This window comes from Lithobates pipiens, unplaced genomic scaffold (genome assembly GCF_037356315.1).
Source record: "Lithobates pipiens isolate NorthernLeopardFrog02 unplaced genomic scaffold, aLitPip1_a1.2 Scaffold_18, whole genome shotgun sequence".
NCBI lineage: Eukaryota > Metazoa > Chordata > Amphibia > Anura > Ranidae > Lithobates > Lithobates pipiens.
The window spans coordinates 488,638,748-488,662,772 of NW_027507758.1; the positions used below are offsets into that span (position 1 = coordinate 488,638,748).

The window sequence follows — 24,025 nt, forward strand, 5'->3', positions numbered from 1 at the left end:
ATCCTCCTGCCTACATGTCTGAGCTAAGGGCAGATGGATTCCAGGAAGTTAATGTTTTTCAAAGTTATTTCTTAAGAAAATAAAGCATGGAGAAATAGATGGATTAGTGAGCTTCCTGATAAAGTGTGTGTACTTGGGGGGGGGGGGGGGGGGCTCTGTGTACTTGGAAGAGGGAGAAGGGGGGACTCTGTGTACTGAGAGGAGTGGAAGCTCTGTTACAAAGGGGGGGGGGGGCTTTATAGTGAGGAAGGAGAGGGTGAGCAAAGAGCTCTGTACTGGGGGTGGAGGTGAAGCTTTGTAGTGGTGTTTCTTCCATTGGTGTAGGGATAGTTTTTCTTTTCCATGAAACCACCAATGCAGGGACATTTTTTCTTCCATTGACACTACCAACACATAATCCATGCTGACTGTTCCTTAAAATATATTTTTTCTTCTAGCAAAAAACTCTTCTATGTGGTCTTTTATTGAACTCACTTAAGTATCTCTGCATCTAGGAATCCACAGATTCTTGCTACAGGAATCTGCTGAAAGCTCCAATCACGTGTCAAGTGTCAGTGGAACTAAGAGTGGCTTAGTGGCCAAGGAGGCATTGTTAGACATTGGATAAGCAGTTGCAATTGCTTACCCATGAAGTCAGGCAAAGTTCCAATTAGACTAGGTTCACATCTATGCATTTCCTTTTCAAATTCTTAATTTAATGATCAAAGTGTCCCATAGACCGCATACAAACATGGTCAATAACAAGATTAAATCACAGAGGGAGATCAAGTAGAAAAGAGATACAATATTCTGCAACCAATATGTCATACGGAAAATAAGTAAAAATCATGTAGAGGGTGAAAGGGATCATAAAGTCTGGATCAAAGGCTCCCCTCCACGGTAGCAGAGGGCCATAACATGAGAAATATCTCCCTTAAGACAACCAACAGTAACAACAGACTTCCGGAGGGAAGACCTGCAGGAGTCCATAATTGTAATAGGGAGGTTTCCCATCCAGTGGCTCTCCCCCTTGCACAATGGTGACCGCAGCGCAGGTGGGACACAACGTTTTTTTGCTTTATACAGAGAGCAAGAGAGGGTCAGGGATAGTAAGAGCGAGTAAGAAGAGTAGGAAGGAAGAAGGGGGAGGGAACAAAAAAAAAGGGGGGGAGGAGTTGCTGGGCCAGCAAGAGAAGAGCCAGTGAAAGGCCAAGTGAAGGTCAGTCTCAAGAACAGTTATCCATTAGAGCCATGCTTTCATCAGAGAACACAAACATGTTCCAATGGAGCCATGTTTTGGAGTACTGTTCTCTTTTATTCTGAGCAGTCAGTATCAGGTCCTCCATCCTGTTGACGTCCTTTACTATATTGAGCCATAACAAGATAGAGCATGGGGGGGGGGGGGTTGGGTCCCTCCATCTCTGCGCAATGCAGGCTTTGGTGGCATCAAGTAGATGACGAAGGACCGACTTCTTGTAAACGTTGACAGGGATATCTGAACAGTGGAGAAGGAAAAAGGCACCGTTTGGAACCGGATAGTCTGTAAACTTTTGGGAAACTCTCTGCACTTCTTTCCGAAAATGATACAATTTTGGACAGAACCAAACAGTATGGAGGATCGTCCCCCGTTTTTCCCGGCACCTCCAACAGCGATGCAAAGCTTCAGGGGACTATTGGCATACAACTGAAGGTGTGCAGTACCATCTGGTAAGTAATTTGAAATTGCTCTCTTGAATGTGGGTGCATATGGAGGACTTCAGAGCGAATTGGATAATCATTCAGCACGAGAAGGTTTTATTGAGGTTGGCTTCGCATTTACGGATCCAAAGTAAAATGAAGCCTTCCGGTGGAGTCACTAAGAATTAATACACTTTGGAAAGGGAGTGAGGTAGGGGATCGCTTCCCATGCAAATTTGTCTCAAACAAAGTCAGTGGCCTATGCATTTTTTTTAGGGCGTTTTGCAGTTTGCAGAAATGCACTAAAGTCCATTTAACATGGTTTCCTATGGTATATGTTATCACCTATGCATTTTTCTATGCATTGGAAAGGGTCAGGGACTTTTTTCCCGCAGCAGATTCCTTTTTCTGCGAAATAGACTTCAATGAACTTGCACCAAAAATGCAAGTGTTTCATTTTTCAGGCCTTTTTTACATGCGTTTTTTTTTCTCTTTACCTAACAGTGTATAGCTGGTTGTTTAGGAGAGGGCCAGGACGCTGGTCCCCGCATCCTTAACAATCAATGAGCCATCAGCTGTCAGCAGGCTTCCCCACTGACTGCTGAATGTAAAAACAAGACTTACCGGCAATAAAAAATAAAAAAACTGTCAAAAAACAGCCAGGGCTGTGCGGAAGAGGCCTTTGTCCCTATTAACATGGGGACAGGTTGCATTGAAATGGGGAGGGCAGAGCCCCCCCCCATCTCAAAGAATTCCTTCTATGTTGAGGGCATGTGGCCAGGAATGGTTCAGAGGGGGGGGGGGGGGGTGCTCGCTCATCCCCCTCCCTTTCCTGACCTGCCAGGCTGCATGCTTGGATAAGTGTCTGGTATGGATTTTGAAGGGACCCAATGCCATTAAAAAAAAATTTTGGCCTGAAGTTCCCCCCTTAAAATTCATACCTGAAGGGCCTTTATTGCCGTCAATGCTTGCATTTACATTCAGCTGTCAGTGGGGATGCCCACAGACAGCTGATGATAACTCACTGGTTTTTGAAGGACATGGCGGTCAACTTCCCGGTCTGCTCCTCATCAACTAGCTATACGCAGTTTGTTAAAGAGTAAAAAAAATGCAAAATGCATAAAAAAACTGCATATTCAAAAACACAAAACGCACCTGAAAACCACATCAACCGCATAGATGTGAACCCAGCTTACCAAAGTCAAGCTGAATCCGAGAGGGACACAAGAGAGGCTTTTCAAAATGATAATGAAAGATGGTAATAGCAAGCATTTTAGGCAAAACGATTACTTGCAAAATTTAAACTGAAATTAAAGTTAAAAATGCTACACCAATGCCGATTAACCTGTGTAAGAAAGATGTAAAAAATCTGGTGAGACAGTAGTGTTGATAAGGAGTCATAATTTACCTTCATATTCAGGTGCACATACACACTGATATTCATTAACCAGGTCCTTACAAGTTGCTCCATTCTGGCACGGGGCTGACAGACACTCGTTGTATTCCTCCTCACAATACAGGCCATGGTATCCTATAAAAAGGAGGACATTCAAATTCAAATTCCATATTTTGTGGACATTGATATGTTTTTATACCAGAACAAAGTATAACACACAATAAGAATTTCTTATCTAAGCCCACATCAGCAAGAAGCAATTAGACTTCAAAGAGACATAATTAGCAAATGGAACAGAACTTAAAAGGAACCCTTGGGAATAGAAAATATGGAAGCTGCCATGCTGAGACAATCAGAAGGTCAAAGGTCACCTGAAGGCTGACAGCCAATGGTCTGTCATCGTCCTGGCCTCACAGAATTGAGGTAATTCACAAAAAAAGTACATTATTCACATACAACCTGTGTAACTCTGAGCTTACCATGAACATCCAATTGTGTGCAGAGAAATTAAAAAAAAAATTGTATCTACTCTGCACCTAATTGATTAAGAGCTAATACAGCCTAATGGACTAAAGGCCAGTTAACACCACATGCAGTCCAGTGCATTTTCTTCTGCATCAAAAAAATGGAAAGTACGTTATATGGTTTCCAGCGGCATTGTTCACACCAGTGCGATCATTTCCAGAGCATTCCAGTTCCAGAAAAAAAAGTAGAACATGCTGCATTTTTCCTGTACCATACTGGAACGTGGTAAAACACATTCAAAACGCACCGGAATGCACTAGAAAATCAAAAATGAAAAAAACTGTTACATTTTTCACATATTTATTTGTAAAAAAAAATTGAAAACCATTCATTATTTTCCTTTCACTTACAATTATGTGCCACTTTGTGTTGGTCTATCAGATAAAATCCCAATAAAATACATTTAAGTTTTTGTTTGTAACATGACAAAATGTGGAAAATTTCAAGGGGTATGAATACATTTTCAAGGCACTGTAGTGCATGAACTACTTTGAAGTTGCTGCAACTTTAAGTCGTGCATATATGAATGGTTATCATTGGAAAACATAGGGAATGCAACTTTGATGTCCAAAGATGCATGACAAGTTGCACAAGTGTGAATGGAGCCTAAGTTGGTAAAAACACATTTAGCCTAGGTTCACACTGCTCTGACATTAAAGTCACATGACTTCCAGTGCAATTTTGGAATATGACTTTGAGTGGGGTTCACACTGGTATTACATGACTATTGTCTATCTGACTTTGGCCTGCAACATCGGTCCTACTTCCATCCGACTTGAATTAACTGGATACGATTTTGCTCCAACTTTCAGATAGTCTGACTTGTCCTTTGACCAATCAAAATAATCCCAGTATGACATAAACTCCTTTTCCTGCTGCTGTAATCACCATGTCGGAAGGCAGAGGGTTAGGACAAGGATCCAACTTTGATCCAACTTCAATGATATTCAATGGGCTGAAAACGGACCAAAGTTGGACCAAAGTAGTGCAGGAACCTTTTTTAAAGTCAGACCTACTAGTCTCAGACCAGTTAAGATGGCTCTCAAAGGAAACCACCACATGTCATGCGACATGAGCTCCCAAAGTACGAGCGTATGTCGTACCAGTGTGAACCAGGTCTGATATGACTTTGTTGTGACATTTTACACTCTGTGCAATTTAAGTTTTATCAAAGTTGGATCAAAATAGTGTGGAAACCTTTTCAAAAGTCGAAGCGACTTGTGTCGGATCAGTTAAGACAGCTCTCATAAGGAAACATTTAATTTAACATGTCAGGAGACTTGTTCTCTCACAAATCGGAGCCTATGTCACACCAGTGTGAACCGAGCCTTAAGCCTGGTACACATGATCAGATTGTTGGTCAACAGAGCATCAGACTTTTGTCAAAAGGGCGTGTGCCTGGATCTTGTCTTGCATACTAACGACACACAATTTCGGCCAACACAAACATAGTGATATACTACGTTTAATTTCAGCTCTTGAGCTCCACCCTTAGGGCACCTTCTGCTAATGTTGTGTTTGGTGAGCATTGATTCCAAGCATTCATGTTGGTACTTTTGGACTTTTGTGAGACGGACTTGTGTACAGACGATACGAAAATCTGACAGTTGTCCGCCAAAAACATACTAGCTTGCCATCCAACATTTATTGTCCGAAAGTTAGACAATTGTCTGAAGGAGCATACTAATGCTCATGATTTTAGGCCAACAGTCTGTCATCACACAATCCCATGGCAACAATTGGATTGTGTGTACGAGCCTTTAGAAGAATCTCCCAAGACCAACTTCCATGTTGTGCCACAAAATTGCCATGACTTTTGAATATGATCAACAAATCCAGAGAACTTGCCACTGGAACCTCAGTGTTACATCTGGCTGCCCTCTGCATTGGTCCAACCGCAACATCAGCATAAAAAAAAACTGTCCTAATCTGTCCATTATTGGAATACCCCTCCTCTCCCTCCCACTAGAAACACTCTTACTAGAGGAAATGTCCTACATGTGATATCATGATTCCTTGCTTGGCGCAATATAACCTGAGATGTATACTCATTCATGTACCACATAAAGCATCAGGTGAGGCACTAAGGGTCCATTCACACAGGGGCAACACGACTTTGAGAGAGACTTTGGGAGGCAACTTGGACACGACTTGAGTATGAATCACAGCACGACTTGAGGCAACTTACAAGGCAACTTGAAGTTGCTTCCAGGACAGGGGACTTTACCAGTGGCCAATCACATAATAATCAGCTGTGTGGGAGGGAGGGGTTTGCCTAGAAAATTATTTTTACTTCCTGGAAAGTTGCTTCAGTTAAGACAGGGGATCCGACTTGGAGGCAACTTCTATTGAAATCAATGGGTACAAGTCACCTAGAAGTCGGATTGAAGTCGTACAGGAACCTTTTCTGAAGTCGGAGCAACTTCAGTAGTGTACATTAAGGCCGCGTACACACGGGCGGACTGTTCGCCCAACTTTGTTCGTCAAACAATCCGACAAACAGTCCGCTCAAAATTTGCATGAACGGACTTGACCACACACGATGAACGAACAGTCCGCTGAAAGCGTGCGCGATGACGTGAACGGCACGTACGACGGGACGAGAAATTCGACGTCCAATACACTGCAATGCAACCTTCGCCGTGTAAATCCTTTCTGAGCATGCGCGAAACTTAGTTTGTCGAACAAGCCTACACACGAGCGGACTGTCCGCTGAAACCAAGTTTCAGCGGACTGTCTTACGGAAATTCCGAAAAACTTTGTTCGTCAGACTGTCTGCTGAAACTGTCCGCTGAAGCCCACACACGAGCAGACTGTCCGCTGAAACACTGTTCAGCGGACTAAGTTGGGCGAACAGTCCGCCCGTGTGTACGCGGCCTAAGACGGCTCTCATTCACTTACATTGATTTTATCATGTTGCGTGACTTGAGGCAACTTGGGGCGACTTCAAGTCGGATCCAAAGTTGCTCCTGTGTGAATGGACTCTGAGGCTGCATTCACACCTGAGCGTAGCGTTTTTGCAGTGTTTTTTACCGCGATTCGCAGCGGTTTTTACCGCGTTTTGCTGCGAATTTGTGCAGGGCAAAAGGTCACCAATGTTAAAAGAAGAAAAACGCCCAAATCAGCCCGATTCGCGCGACAAAAAAGGGTCCGGAACTTGTTTGAGCTTCAGGCGTAGGGCTTCAGGCGACTTGGAGTGGAGATGTGAACCATCTCCATTGAGAATAATGGATTTTTTCCCCTCCAGCGTTTTGTAGCTTCAGGCGTCAAGCTACAAAACGCTCAGGTGTGAATGGGATCTAAAAAGGCACACAGTGATTGAAGTTGTTAAAAGTGATTGCTAAAGGATAGGCAGTGCTTACAGGTTGAAAAGTAAATTTTTATGTCAACATTTGGATTGCTGAATAGCGTTAAAAAAAAGTGCCTGTAAAGCGCCTGAAAGAAGCCTCATCTGCAATCCCAATGTGAAAGCCCGAGTGCTTTCACACTGAGGCGCTGTGCTGGCAGGGCGTCAAAAAAAGTCCTGCAAGCAGCTTCTTTGCAATGCTTTTGGAGTGGTGAATACATCGCTCCGAAAGCGCCCCTTCCCACTGAAATCAATGGGAAACGCATGCAAAATGCCTGGGCACTTTTAACCCTTTATTTGGCCACTAGCAGGGGTTAAAAGAGCCCAGCCAGCACTTGAAAAACGCGGGTAAAACGCCGCTAGTTTACCCGCATTTTTCGGGTGCTGGCAGTGTGAAAGGGCTCCTAAAGCACTTGGGCTTTCACACTGGGATTGCAGATGAGGGTTCTTTCAAGCGCTTTTTTTTAACGCTAAAGCGCCTGAAACACACCTGAAAAACGCCCCAGTGTGAAAGGGGTCTAAAACACAAAGTATACGCTGTGGACCTGAACTTAAGCATGAAAATTTTCCTAGATAGCAATGCACTTCTTGGTATGTGAGCATGGCTAGGCACCTTATAGCTGTATGTCATCTGCGTAAGATCATCTAAGGCAGTCCATAGATGATTCATTTTTTTATTCAGATAGTGGGTTGAACAAACAAAAATGACCCAATTCCCCCAAACACACATTTAGGTGTATGGGGAAATCCTTCTCACTAAGCAGGACATTTTCCAACAAGGCAGTTGTATAGAAGTTGATCAATAGATTGACTTCTGTACAACCACCCTTACCATACACGGATCAAAATTTAGCTGGTCCTTGCTGAACCAGCCAAACCTCAATCCCTGGATGGCCAGAATAAATCACTGCTGTGTCTAATGGCTGGTCTCATGAGATTTGGTGATGTCACTATAGCACTGCTCATTGTTTTCCTTGCTGGAGGCTCTAGTTTGAAGAAGAAAAGCCATGTCTCTACCAAGATGGCTGTCTCCACAAAGATACACAGTGCATAATAAGGCATGGTAAGGCAGTAATGGAGAAGGATCAGCTGCAGAGAAACCACAATGAATGCTGCTGCCTAGTTCTTTGTCCTCTGCCTGCCTTTTCTTGGGAAAAGCTTCCACCTTCTAGTTAATCTGTATTTGACATTCTACACTTTTTTGCATTGTTTTAACGAATGTAGTGTGTTTTACTTAGTGTAGTTATATTCCCTATGTTTTTTGTTTACTTTACTTTGTAATGATAGGCTCACACCTTGTGGATGAAATTTGTAGTATTATGACTGATCAATTTCCCTATGTCCATATATTAATTTATCTAGCTTGTCCCTATTCTCTAGAGGGACAGGCAACTTCTTGTTTCGGGTTACACTGTGATGGATCCATGCCTGTCCATTTGCTCTGTGTTGCACCACAAATGTGGGAGTGCTAATGTGATGTAACACTTCATGGTAAACTTTCTGTGAATGCTCTGCCTGTTTGTGTCTGTGTCAGATCTCATTACTGCGTAGCTCTCACCCACAGAACACTAGACTGAGAGATTGTGGGATATATAGTTTCTTCACAGGAAATGTTAGTTCTCTTACTACAAACAGACGTCATATGATAACCTGCTGCAGTGCCATGCCACATGCCTCATGTTTCAACACAAACAGAAACCTCTGAGGCCGCGTACACACGGGCGGACTGTTCGCCCAACTTTGTCCGCTGAACAGTGTTTGGGCGGACAGTCCGCTCGTGTGTGGGCTTTCAGCGGACAGTTTCAGCGGACAGTTGGACGGACAAGGTTTTTCGGAATTTCCGAAAAACTGTCCGCTGAAACCTTGTTTCAGCGAACAGCCCGCTCGTGTGTAGGCTTGTTCGTCAAACAAAGTTGCGCGCATGCTCAGAAAGGATTTTCACGCCGAAAGCTATAATGCAGTGTATAGGACGTCGTATTTTTCGTCCCGTCGTACGTGCCGTTCACGTCATCGCGCACGGTTTCAGCAAACTGTTCGTCCGTCGTGTGTGGCCATGTCCGTCCATGCTAAGTTTGAGCGGACTGTTTGCCGAAACTGTTGGACGGACAAAGTTGGGCGAACAGTCCGCGCGTGTGTACGCGGCCTGACACTTGAATGGGAAGATTTACTGCATACAGGGCAACAAAGGACACTATGAAACTACATGATCAATACACATCGTATGCAGGTGCAGGTAGGAAGGTTTACAATGCCTTTAAAGGGTAACTCCACTTTTGTGGAAAAAAATAGCAGATAAAAACAAATAATATAGCATATACAATTGAGACGCAAGTCATGTTGTAATTGAATGTTAATAAAAATTACCTTTCCTTTTTAATCTGGAGCTCTGTAATGTTCTGTGAAATGCTATGAAATATGGCTACCTGGAGATGTTCTGTACACAAAATGTGTACAGAATGCCCCCCAGATCTGCTTGTGTGATTGGTTTACTGATTTTCCCTGAAGTCTACACTAAGATACAAGTCAGATTTCAGGCATCTCCTGCAACAAAAATGTTATTTTTGGTAAGATACTCCCAATAGGAAATTCAATCTAAAGGGGGATGCAGGCCCAGCAATTTTCCTCATCAGAGCTTTGCAGGTGCAGCAGCTGGTTCATAATTATGAAATCACTCCCATTAGACTCACTTTTGCACACGGGCACAGACAAACACACAGTGATTTCTTCAGAATAACAAAAGATAGGACCCTGCAACAAAGTTTGTTAAAATCCTTGTAAAGTACATAGATCACCCAGAAGGGGTGTTTTTTTCTCAACAAAAGAGACCCGAGACAACTGGGCTCTTTCAGAAAGATGTCAGCAATGGCGGTTCTTTCAATGCAGGTTTCCTTCCTGTTGGGGGTACCTACATTTTCTACATATAAAATGAAAATATCTCCCATGTCCACTAGATGGAACAAGTCCTATAATTTCCCTTGCTTTCATACTGAATCTCTACCAGAGACAGAACCGTAAGCAACATCTCTGAAAGCACAAAAGACAGACCTGGTATTGCATGCTTTTTTGTCTGAAAATGGCAGCTTTCACAATGCAGATACGTCACACTTTTTGACCTATAAAGTAACAGCACAGTTATGTGACCACTGAATGTTAATATTGGGGTCCTGCTTCTTACGAGGTTGAGCCCCCACAATGCAAGCAAGCTTTTCTACTAATCCATCCTGCTTAACATTCTTCTCATGAGCAAATCTGCAAACCAGCACAAAGACTAACTGAGCAACCTTTCTTACCAAAGGGCTGTATGAGGGAGCCACAAAACACAATCGCTAGCAACAGCAGGGGTTAAATGACAAGAACAATGTACGGTAATGTTGAATACTGGCAAGAACAATCCATTCATGATGGAGTCGTTTCTGAAAGGTTACATTGGAAAGTGAAGGTACAATGTCACATTAGAGCAGGGTCTCCGAGCCACAATTATGTGATTACATGTGACATCATCTCTTCAACTATACAACTTCTTCTCTTCAATTACTCCTGCTGTAATATCAGGAATGTGGCCTGCATTTGTACTAGTACTGACATCAGATTGTCATTTTGTATAAATTATTATTCAAACAATTATTTGCATAATGGAAGCAGGCAACTCAGTCATCAAAACAGATCACACCTTCTGATTTTGGTTGGGCCACATACGCAAGAAAAAAGAGAACTCCATCTTTCTGGGCATCTTTCATGTTGCACCCATATTTAGCCACAATCCAGATCAGCATAGTAATGTCACAAAATATTACTGGTGTCTACTGCTACTGATTTACTTAGCACATGGCATTCCCCCACCCCCTCTCCCCTACATTAAAACACTGCACACAGGGTAGCTGATCCCCCTGGATGCCCACCCACCCCTTGTTCCAGCCCTGTACCCTAGTGTAGTGTTGACTTACTGGCTCCAGGGCTAGTTGTGCACTGCAGGTCTCCATCACAAAGAAAAGCAAGGCACCAAATAATCCATATCCTTACTTTTGGCAAAAATGTCTACACAAGCTGAGAGGGTAGGAACCAGGTAGACCTGGTAGACCAGGTACATCATCTATAACCCTGGAGACAGCCAGGGGCAGAAACACTCCTCCCCTCTCTCCTTCTGCTCCAGACCAATCACATAAATATTGGATTACCCTGCTGCTGCCTGGGCCAAGGACACAATTATCAACCACTTGTTGACCACCCACAGTGCATTTACTGCGAGCGGCCAGCACAGGCAGGCTGGATGACATATAAAAAACACAAGGGGGTGGAATTTTCTTCCTTTCCCTTCCTCTTTTCTCCACTCCATTTCTTCCTTTTCCCCCTTCCTCCTCTTCCTTTTCATTCTTCCCTCCCCCTTCTCTTTCCCTCTATTCATCCCCCATCCCCCTACTTCTCCCCTCTTTCTTCCTTCTTCCTTCTCTTTTGTTTTTTCAGATTCTTTCTCTGCTCTCTTTTCTACTTGTTTATTCCCATATCTTTTAGGTTTTCAACCATTTTCTATAACGCTTTATAGTTTATACTATCCAGGAATTTTGGAAATCTAGAACACAGCGTTCCACAGTGTCTTCCATGTCCGCCATGGGGGGAATTACCTTCGGGTGCCTCTATTGTGCTGTTTGGCAGCCATAGCTTTTCCAGGTAAGCAATGTATGATTTTTTTCCCCATAAATTTACAATAACCTTACATTAACTATTAAAAATACAAATGTAATTATTGCTTTTTTGTTTTTGTCATTCAAACATGGAATTATGAATATGATGTACCATACAGATAACAATGATTGGCTACTCCTGAAGAAGCAGCATATGCTGCAAAACATGTGGAGAACTGTTACCAAGATTCATTATATCTGGTACCCTATGTCAATATTGGGGTTCATCAACATCTCCTCTACAACTTTGAAACATTATGCACGGCTGTAACTATTGATTGTATTGTGAATATGGTTTTCACTCCATTGTTTTTAATCATGTTTTTCTATTAATAAATGTTATTTTAAATATATCTTTGCCTTAATCGTTGGGTACTGAAATAGTCCAAAATCCTCCACTTCTGGCGAGGGGTATGCTTGGGGCAGCCCCAGTCTTTCCTTTTTTCATTAAAAAGTCATAAAAAACAATTAACATGCACTCACTAGATAAAGGTAGATTGAGGCCTGTCATAGACCCATATAGACCTTCATAGGATCACCGTGAGGCTGCAGAGCTCAGCAGGCAGGTGGCTGCTTAAAGCAGAGTTCTTGAAGGAAGTGAAGCTGTCAGACTTCAGGCTGGAACATAATCATCAGCAGCTTCCAGAAGTGGCAAGATGGCTGCTGCTCCAAAACAGCACCTCTCACTGCTGGGTGAAGTCAGGAAGTGGAGGGGATGTGGCTACATGTTTCAGGGCAGAAAGGAGGGCCCCTTTATCAAACCATAACACACGTACATCATCCAGCCTGTTCCGGATTAGGCACATCGTGCGGCTCACGCAACCGCTGTGTCCTAGATCACAGGATCACAAGTTGTTATGAATTCTTAACTCATAACAGCTGCGTTTCCTGTAGAATGATCTGTGATTAGCCCACGGCTATAACATGGTACCTGGGCTAATCACAGCACCCTGTATCATGTGATTAGCCATAGCCAATTACAAATCAGTAGTAATCTCAGCTGTCATGAATGTAACCTATTCACAAAAGTTGAAAATATTGCAATGATAACACTGAAATATTTTGGTGAGCATTTGTAAAAAAATAAAAAAATTAACCCCTCGCTTACTGGGCACTTAAACACCCTTCCTGCCCAGACCAATTTTCAGCTTTCGGTGCTCTCACACTTTGAATGACAATTACTCATGCAACACTGTACCCAAATGAATTTTTTGTCCTTTTTTTCCCACAAATAGAGCTTTCTTTTGGTGGTATTTGATCACCTCTGGGGTTTTTATTTTTTGCGCTATAAATGAAAAAAGACTGAAAATTTTGAAAAAAAACGCATATTTCTTTGTTTCTGTGACAGAATTATGCAAATTATTAATTTTTCTTCATAAATTTTGGCCACAATTTATACTGCTACATATCTTTGGTAAAAATAACCCAAATTAGTGGATATTATTTGGTCTTTGTGAAAGTTAGAGAGTCTACAAGATGTGGTGCGAATCACACAAAATTTATCACATCTGATGTACTGGTGGCCTATCTCGCTTCTTGTGACCCGAACAAGTCAGGAAAGTACAAATAACCCCCCAAATGACCCCTTTTTGGAAAGTAGACATTCCAAGGTATTTAGTAAGAGGCATGGTGAGCTTTTTGATGTTGTCATTTTTTTCCCACAATTCTTTGCAAAATTAAGATTTTTAATTTTTTTTATTTTTTTCCACAAAATTGTCATTGTAATAGGTTTTTTCTCTCACATGGCATGTGTATACCACAAATGACACCCCCAAAAAAATTCTGCTACTCCTCCTGAGTATTACAATACCACATGTGTGGGACTTTTTCACAGCCTGGCCACATAGAGAGGCCTAACATGCAGGGAGCGCCGTCACGTGTTCTAGGAGCATAAATTACACATCTAACTTGTTGACTACCTATTACACTTTTGAAGGCCCTGGAGCACCAGGACAATGACACGTGGCACTGATGACAGATGGCACTGATACATGGCAATGATGACACTTATACGTGGCACTGATGACACGTGGCACTGATGACAGATGGCACTAATATGTGGCACTGATGACAGATGGCACTTATACGTGGCACTGATGACACGTGGCACTTATACGTGGCACTGATGACACGTGGCACTGATGACAGATGGCACTATGTGGCACTGATGACAGATGGCACTGGGGACAAATGGCACTGACAACAGGTGGCACTGGGGACAGATAGCACTGGGGTGGATGGCACTGGGGCGGATGGCACTGGGGCAGGATGGCACTGGGGCAGATGGCACTTTTTTTAACTTTTTTTTTTTTTTATACACTCACGGCCGCTGCAGCCGTTCATCTCTCCCCTCTCACACGCTGTCTGTGTGAGGAGGGAGAGCGGCGCTGAGAGATGATCTCATATGTTTACATATGAGATCATCTCACATTGGACACGCCGATCGTGCTGTAAACGGCCGCTGTGATTGGCCGTTTACAGTGATCTGTGTTTGCCTGTCTCCGGGGGACACGGCAAACACAGAACTTCCCCGATGCGTGCCTGCGGCGGCGCACATTGCGGAATTAAACAACAGGACGTCCAGGGACGGCCTCCCGGACGAAAGCGCCCGCTCTATGGCTGTCATGCATACATCTCCCTCTTCCCTAGTAAATAATGTGCCATCTAACAAATCAAAATAATCAAAAACTGTTTTAGTTTTTCTTCTTTAAAAAGATGTATATTTCCTACCCACATAGAAAAACTAACTCAACATACTAAGCATATGCAAGTGTGTGCCTCCTTTCTATAATATTATGCCTGTGGGCATCCACCAGAAAAGTGCACTTTAAAGTTGAACTAAATTGCAGCTGAGCACCTCAAATCAAAAAGACTATTAAATTCATTTTTAATATTCAGAGCAACCTTCCCCATCCATCCATATCTCCATACTTTATTTTGCTGAGAAATCACTTTGAAAAACACCCCCTAGCATTTCTGGCTATGGCCATTTTGAGTAAGGGCAGATGATTCATGCAGCATTTACTTCCAGGAATCCATGAATTTTTTAATCATTGCACATGGTCCCTGCATAACATACCCCATGATGACACATCAATGTAATCCAGTAATCAGAACCAGGAGTGGGCAGGTTAGGCTGACTCCAGATATGCTGGCTCCTGTGAGGCTAAGAGAGTATGCCTAGACACTTGTGAGAAAGTCCACAATGGCTACTAATTCATATTCCTTTTTCAGGCATATTACAGGTGTTTTACAAGTGTTTTTGCTCGTTCATCAAGCTTCAAGAGTTTGTTTCATGTGATGGTGAAGATGCGTAGTAACAACTAGGCCTCTATTAGCAATGGCGTAGCAAAATCCTGGGAGTATACCAGTCAGGCATCAGGGGGTACGTAAATAGTCTACACCTATAGCAAGGACATTATTCCACTTTAGTCAGGGCTTCACAGTTTGTTTTTATCTATAGACCTCCTTAAACAATTTTAAAAAAAAACATTCACGAGATGGTAGGATCACCTTCTGAATGCCTGCCAGCTATATGACAATCTAAACCCTCATACACACTATCGGACATTGTACAAACTTTCCTGTGGATTTTTGTACAAAGGGCATCGGCCGAGAACTTGCATACACACAGCAGGACTTTTTCAGACAACTCACCAAATCACGTGTTTTTTTCTGCTCTTTACCGCCACCTTTGGTCAATTTCTGTATTGTTGTCTGATCTTTTGCATTGGTTCTGAGCATGCGTGTTTGTACTTTGTACAAAAGTCCTATGGTTTTGTGTACACACGATCAGACTTTGCTCCATCTGACTTTTGTTGCCAGAAAGTTTGTCCGTTCGCACAGCCAACAAAAGTCAGACGAAAACCGGAAAAGTTTGTCCGATGGAGCGTACCCACGGTCAGATGTTGCTCCAAAACAGCTAATTTGCATGTTTGTTGTCAAAAAGTCTGATCGTGTGTATGGGCCTTAACTGATACAATAATTGAAAAGGCACCCATCACGGTGCTTGCTTTTCAGAGAGTGGTAGACACTGCCACCAATGTCAAAGAGACCTTAGCAGTTGAGCCACTGTCAGGGGTGCTTAAAATTATCAGCTTTTATTCATTCATGAAAAACCTTCATCCAAAAAGAAAAAAAAATGTCACTGTAAATAATTAAAAAGTGATAGCTGCACCCTTTGTTCCATTAGCACTGGACCTACACGTGATGGACTCTTCATCCCCTGTTCTACTACATCTCTAAATACCATAGCGGCATCTCTTCTGTCAATCTCCTGGAGCTCAGATGACTCTAATAATTCTCGAAGGATTCTGTGAGTACACTTACACATCTTTTTTTCTTACCTGAAAAATGACCATTACCTTTGTTTCCATTAATGCCAAAGGCCTCAACCACCCTGTGAAACGCTACTCGCTGTGGACAGAAGCTCAGAAATTAAAAGCGGATATTTTATGTGTACAGGAAACTCATTTTCAACAGGACAACCATCCTAAATGTACACATAAAAACTACCCACATATATTCCTGGCAAATAACCCGAATAAAAAAAGCGGAGGTGTCCTTCTTGCCATCCGTGACACGGTCTCCTTCCATCTCAAGAAATCCATCACAGCCGACAATGGTCGCTATATTATTCTTCAGGGTGATATTAATTCTAAACCGTACACCATTGTATCTTTATATGCTCCAAACACCCGACAGATTAGGTTTTTAAATAGACTACTCCGTAAAATACAACCTATCCAATACGGCAGTCTCATTCTTTGTGGCGATTTTAACCTTATTGTCGACCCACAACTTGACACTTCTAATGCTAAACGCAACAACAACACCTGCCTAAATACGATCCTGCACTCTGAAAAACTGTACGACGTCTGGCGATGCACACATGGCAACGAGAAAGACTTTACCTTCTTCTCCCATGTACATGGGTCTTATTCCAGAATAGACTTTTTTTTGTCCGATCAATGGACCTTACAAAATGTTTCATCCTCTGAGATACATGATATTACGTGGTCTGACCATTCTGCCATATCACTTTCTATTCATGAGAAGGGTGTCTCTCCCTCTTCACCCATCTGGCGCTGCAGTGTTAGATTACTACAGGACCCCGATACCAAAGAACTGATTTCTCAAACCCTTAAAACATATTTCCAACAAAATGAACATTCAGTAGAGAGTCCCTTCACACTCTGGAACGCCCACAAAGCGTTTATTAGAGGCGTCCTTATCCAGCTAGGAGCTAGAGCTAAAAAAAGTATACTGCAACCATAGACTCCATTACTTCCGATATCCACAATTTAGAAACCCTCAACAAAGCATCTCCCTCTCACCAGCGGACTACCCAAATAACCTCTCTTAGAGAAAAATTGAGAGATCACTTGGCCCAAAACTATGATTTCTACCTTAGACGCTTGAAGTTACGTACCTATGCCTGTGCGAATAGAGCAGGTAAATACCTTGCCAATAGGATTAGAGCAATACGCACCAAAACTAGGATTTCCCATCTGATACACCCTACATCCCTTCATAAAGTAATCAATCCTCAAGAAATCGCAAACCAATTTGCACAATATTATAGTGAGCTTTACAACCTTAACACCGACCCCCACACTCCTCTACCCACTGTTCCCAAAATACAGAATTTTCTCAAAGATTTAGATCTCCCTAAACTCTCAGAATCACAGCTTGAATTGCTGAATTCACCGTTCACAAACCATGAAATAACATCAGTCATTACTTCACTCCCTCATGGGAAATCCCCAGGTCCTGATGGACTAAATAATGAATATTTTAAAACCTTTTCTACTATTCTTTCCACATATCTCCAAAAGATGTTCACACAGGCAGCACACTCAGCATCCTTTCCAAATGAAATGTTAAAAGCATACGTGACCACTATACCCAAACCTGGTAAAGATCCCACTACCCCTAGTAATTTTAGACCTATTTCTCTCCTGAACACAGATATAAAGATCTACGCCAAACTTATCGCCCTTAGACTATCAGAGTTTATGCCTTCTTTAATTAAAAGCGACCAGATGGGCTTCATCAGGGGGAGACAAACTTCTGATGCTACAAGACGTATTATTGACATTGTTCATTATGCTAATTTAACTAAAACTCCTTCTCTGCTGCTCTCCATAGACGCAGAGAAGGCGTTTGATAGGGTGGAGTGGTGTTATATGAAGGAAGTTCTACAAAAATTTGGCTTTCAAGGTTTTATCTCTAACGCAATGTTGGCTTTATATTCCAATCCATCCGCCCAAGTCTTAACAGCTGGAATGCTTTCTACACCTTTCCCTATTTCTAATGGCACTCGTCAGGGGTGTCCATTATCTCCAACCATTTTTAACCTTATGATAGAGCCTCTGGCGGAGGCCATTAGATCCTAGGCCGATATTGCTGGACACGTGTTAGGATCTCGTAACCACGTTATTAACCTGTTTGCCGATGACGTTGTACTGATGCTGACAAACCCGACCAGATCTCTCCCCTTAGTCCATGAAACTTTAAAAAACTTTGGTGAGATTTCGTACTATAAAGTTAACTTCGCCAAATCATTGATTCTAGATTTAGGAATTGACAAACGTATCAAACTCCAACTTCAAACCACTCTTCCATATGTATGGAAAGAAGATGGCATACCCTACTTAGGTATAACAATTACTAATTCCACGAAAACTCTAGTCTCCGTCAATATTAAGTCTTTGCTTCTAAAGATAGATGAAACGCTCAAATGTATAGCCAAGACCGAATTATCCTGGATGGGCAGATTGGCAGCATGTAAGATGTTGGTTCTCCCTCTCATATTGTATATGTTCAGATCCATACCTATACCTATCCCAACCCATTTCCTTAAAACCTTGTCTACTACTCTGTGGAAATTCATATGGAATGGTAAAAAAGCTCGCTGCTCTCCTAGCAACCTGATTCCGCATAACCGAGTAGGTGGAGTAGGACTGATTGAAGTTTCTGATTATTTATGGGCATCTAGACTAGACCAACTCCAACACTGGTTCAAAACCTTGGGTTGAGCTGGAAAGGCATATAGCCCCAATACCAGATCTAGTGGCATTACTCGCGAGTGATGTCTGGAAACCCTGGGCTCTCCATTCCATGGTTCCCACCCTTATAGCCTCCCTACAAGCATGGAGGTTCTTCATACATCATACCCATAACTCTCAAAATGCTGTGGAATACAAATTTCCGCTTAGCCTGCTCGAGCATAAAATCCCTATGCTGTCCCTAAAACAGTTCCCCAACCACGGTATACATACCATCCAAGACCTATTGTCTAATGGTTCAGCTCTTTCCAGCACACAGATTATGGCTCAATACAATCTCCCCAATAAGTACCAGTTTACATGTATCCAAGTGGCACATTTTTTAAAACGTAACCCTCCCCCTACTATAACAATGCCATCCAGTGCTTGGAACTTCTTAACTCGAGAACGCCCCACCAGGAAAGGCATTTCGCTTTTTTACTCCCTTCTACATGCTAAACAATCTTTTGTGAAAACAAAACTGATTGCTAAATGGGAGACGGATTTAGGGAAATCATTTACAGATGATCAGTGGACAACCACATTTCGAGAAATCCAAAAAGCCTCCCGTTCTATTAATCATTGGGCAATGACTATTAGAATAATTAACAGGTGGCAATACACACCGTGTAGACTGGCAACATTTTTTCCATCTGCCCAAAATACATGTTGGAGAAATTGTGGACAGCTAGGACATCTACTGCACATGTTTTGGGAGTGTCCCAACTTGGTTAGTTACTGGAATCAAGTTTTCCAACTTATAACATCGCTCACGGGTATTGTCACTCGCCCCAATCCATCCCTAGGAATTTTACATATGGGTATTGAACAATTTCCGCATGATATGTGGATTGTTATTTCCAACATCCTTCTTTCTGCTAGATCCATGATATTACAACATTGGAAAACTGCCATGACGGTAAACATCTCTGACCTGATTAGAAGAGTGAACCAACACCACACTATAGAGCGTGCTCTTGCCATAAATGCATTGAAGTGCGATCTATTTGATAAGCAATGGAAAATTTGGACCAACAAATATAAGAATTCTGTGAACTAGATCTTAACCCTGATAAGATGTATCCTGTGTAGTAACCAGTGTTTGCATTATTGTTTATGTAACCACCTACTTACCCGTTTCTTTTTCACCCTTTCTTTCCCTTTCCCCTCTTCCCTCCCTCTATTACATTGACTGTTAATTACAATTGTAAAAGTCAACATGTCCTGTACCACTCACCTTTGTATATCCTTTATAAACTAATAAAAATTTATTGAAATGAAAAAGTGATAGCTGGAGTTTGGCTTAAATTTGTTGGTCAAGTCCATCTAAAGCCCCATTCACACTATCAGATTTTCTACTGATTTTTTTCCTTCAGAGTTACCAAAACCATATAATATGAGGTCAAACCTTAGGAGTTTCAGTGTGTGTGCAATCAGGCAGGTCCTTGCACTACATGGTTTTGGCAAATCTGAAGACAAAAATCAACAGAAAATCTGATAGTGTGTATGGGGCTTTAATCTGCTAGTGCATCTAAAGCCTCATACACACGATCAGACTTTGTACAAACTTTCCCGTGGACTTTTGTACAAAGGGCGTTGGCCGTAAGTTTGTATTGCATACACACAATCTTACTTTTTAGGCAACAAACACGAACGTAGTGACGTTTCAACGTACTGACGATGCTTCAAAAGAGGACATTCAATTACTCCAGCGCCACCTTTGGTTAACTTCTGTATTGTTGTCTGATCTTTTCCATTGGTTCTGAGCATGCGTATTTGTACTTTGTACAATGGTTTTGTGTACACACGATCAAACTTTTCTCCATCAGACTTATGTTGTCAAAAAGTTTGTCCGTTCGCACAGCCAACAAAAGTCAGATGAAAACCGAAAAAGTTTGTCCGATGGAGCGTACACACGTTCGGTTGTTGCTCCAAAACAGCTAATTTGCATGTTTGTTGTCAAAAAGTCTGATCGTGTGTACGGGCCTTAACACTACCCTCTCACCAGACTGACACATTTAAACTGCTGTTCAAAGGGTTCTCTATTGCTCCTTCATCCAAAGTGGGGACCCCCTAAGACAAGGAGTGAATTACTGGCCAGATCACCAGGTGAAAATAAAGGGAAAAAATTTAAAGTGGTATTAAACCCTAAAGTAAACATTTGTTATATTGCAGCTTACCAGTTCTTAAGGCCCGTACACACGATCGGACTTTCTGACACCAAACATGCAAATTAGCTGTTTTGGAGCAACATCTGACCGTGTGTATGCTCCATCGGACAAACTTTTTCGTTTTTCATTGGACTTTTGTTGGTTGTGCGAACGGACAAACTTTCTGGCAACAAAAGTCAGATGGAGCAAAGTCTGATCGTGTGTACAGAAAACCATAGGACTTTTGTACAAAGTACAAACACGCATGCTCAGAACCAATGAAAAAGAACAGCCAACAAAAGTCCGATTAAAACCAAAAAAGTTTGTCCGATGGAGCGTACACACGGTCGGATGTTGCTCCAAAACAGCTAATTTGCATGTTTGTTGTCAAAAAGTCTGATCGTGTGTATGGGCCTTTAGTCTGTTTTTCAACAGAACAAGCTCTCCTGCATATGTATCAGTTAGATTGTTGATGTAAACCATTTACCACTGGGGTACTTCATACCTCCCAACTTTTTGAGTTTGGGAACAAGGGACACTTATTAGCAAAGTATGTGGGCATAGTTTAGCTAAATCTGCTAGTAACACGCCCCTCCCCAGACTGACAATGCTGCTCTCCAAAGGTGCGCCCTGTGCTTTTTCATCCATAGTGGGGACACTCTAATGCAGGAGGTGTGCTACTGGCCAGATCACTAGGTGAAAACAGAGGGGGGAAAGCCTAAAAAAGAAAATGAATGCAGTTACCACATTTGCTGATTGGTAATCTGAAATATATTAGATTTTTGGTTTTGGGTTTAATACCGCTTTAAATGATATTGTATTATTCTCATTGTGACATCTCTGTCACCCTACAGTCTCTAACTAAGAATATAAACCATGGAGTCTATGCCTGAATCCTTTAAAATGCTTGCTGATATTTATTTAGGTTTTTCATTTTATCAATCATCTACAGTACGTGTCGCGTTCCTCTTTTAAGACAGAAATTCTGTACCTCTATGGACCGATATGAGACCTATAATTCTGTGTGATATATCAGTGCCATATAAATAAATGAACAGAGGATTTAGTGAATGATTGCTATAACTACTATAGGAACCCAGTATAACAGCTATCGTACTTCATCCACTAATACAGGGAAGTCCTATACTTTAAATGTAATGGCCTTTCCTTCAATATTGCAGACTCCCTCCATCATCTTTATATTGCTTTATAATAGCTTCTTCTAATCTTATGTTTTTTTTTCTCAGGTATGCTCTTACAGTGTTCATATGAATTCTCCAGTAGCTAAAATAAATTCATATGACTTCTCAGGTAGTTAAAATGTGCTCCTATTACATATAAAACTAATGGTCATGTCATAAATAAAATAAAAATCTGTCACTTTCAGAAGTCAACTGAGAATAAAAAGGTCACTCAAGGTCGTAGCGCCTTCCGGTGAAACCAAAAGACTATGGACTTATTCTGTTTGACGGTAAAATCAGACAGAAATCTTAATGCATCTGGCTTCCTGCTGGTTTGATCAAAACAGAATACTGGGCTTTGAGATCTTTGAAAAGTCCTTGATTTCACTGGCAAACTTCTCAGGTTGTCAGTTTAGGATTTCTTTCATGAAATACAAGCTTCTAGTACAGCAGAAAATATCCTTAGACCCAAAAATCGTCCTTGATTTGCTCAAAAAAATAAATATGTAAATGAGAAGTCAATGACCTCCCAACTTTCTGAGATGAGAACTAGTTAGCAACAAGAATGTACTCTTACTATGGCGCATCAACACTTGAAATATTTACAGACTTTTTTTTCATTTGTCATAGGTATTTACATAACACAAACACTTTATCTAGTGATTTATATATTAGTCCCTGCCCCCAAGGAGCTTACAATCTAAAATCCTTACCTCACATGGCACATGATTGAGACAAGAGTCAACCTACCAGCAAAAAAATAAATAAAGATAAAAACACTAGAAAGGTTGGCAGTTAAAATGTAAATCTATACTGATTTACACATCAGAGATTAGACCTGACAAAGCACGAGTTTATGGAGCTAACAGGAACTGATGAACTTGGGTCTTTTCCTCACAGCTTTATAAAAAAAAGTATTATAATAATAATTAGAATAATAATATTATATATATATATATATATATATATATATAGAGAGAGAGAGAGAGAGAGATAGCTATAGATATATCTCTATCTTCACACACTTTCTCCTCCAGTGGTGAGCAGATCCTTACTGTTGCGGAGGGCAGCACCACAAAAATATGTGCCACCACTCGCAGCAGCATTTTCCTGAGTCAAGTGCAGGCGAAGCCTTAAAGTAGGACTACAGTTAAAACATATTTTTTTATTTTGGACAGCGTAATAGGGGATCCTAATCACTGTCCGTTTATTGTTTGCCATCTATGTCCCATTGGGGAGATTTCGCTTCACTTCCTGGCCCATAGCTAAAACAGGAAGTGAGAGGAAATCTCTGCAGATTAAAGGAATGCCTCGGGGTCCCCCAGGTCACCAGAATTAGTCTCCCCATTGAAAGATTTGCTCTCTACTCCTTTTCTGGGAACAACCCAAAATTTGGGATTTTCATTTATTTTCACTTTCAATGATAACAGTAAACAGGACAGTTAGAGAGGGTGGATCTCCCTGATGGGGGCACAGACAGCAATACAAATTGATGGGTGTTCTAATCCACCTTCTCTCTGTCCAAAAAAATTAAATAAAAATTGCCTTTAGTTGTAATGCCTTAGGCCGCGTACACACGCGGGGACTGTTCGCCCAACTTTGTCCGTCAAACAGTTTCAGCAAACAGTCCGCTCAAAATTAGCATGGACGGACATGGCCACACACGACGAACGAACAGTTTGCTGAAACCGTGCGCGATGACGTGAACGGCACGTACGACGGGACGAAAAATACGACGTCCTATACACTGCATTATAACTTTCGGTGTGTAAATCCTTTCTGAGCATGCGCGGAACTTAGTTTGACGAACAAGCCTACACACGAGGGGACTGTTCGCTGAAACAAAGTTTCAGCGGACAGTTTTTCGGAATTTCCGAAAAACCTTGTTCAGCGGACTGTTCGCTGAAACTGTCCGCTGAAAGCCCACACACGAGCGGACTGTCCGCCGAAATACTGTTCAGCGGACAAAGTTGGGCGAACAGTCCCCGCGTGTGTACGCGGCCTTAGTCTCATAGAAAGTGGTTTGAATTATGAGGAGTATAA

General features: G+C 41.9%; 1 protein-coding gene across 1 annotated transcript in view; it reads right to left on the reverse strand.

The window, feature by feature from the left end:
• Positions 1–24,025, reverse strand: part of DNER (delta/notch like EGF repeat containing) — a 354,000-nt gene that overhangs the window by 31,422 nt on the left and 298,553 nt on the right. The window contains exon 9 of the mRNA XM_077488540.1: positions 3,065–3,187. Coding sequence (XP_077344666.1) covers positions 3,065–3,187 — 123 coding nt within the window. The remainder of the gene's footprint in view (positions 1–3,064; positions 3,188–24,025) is intronic.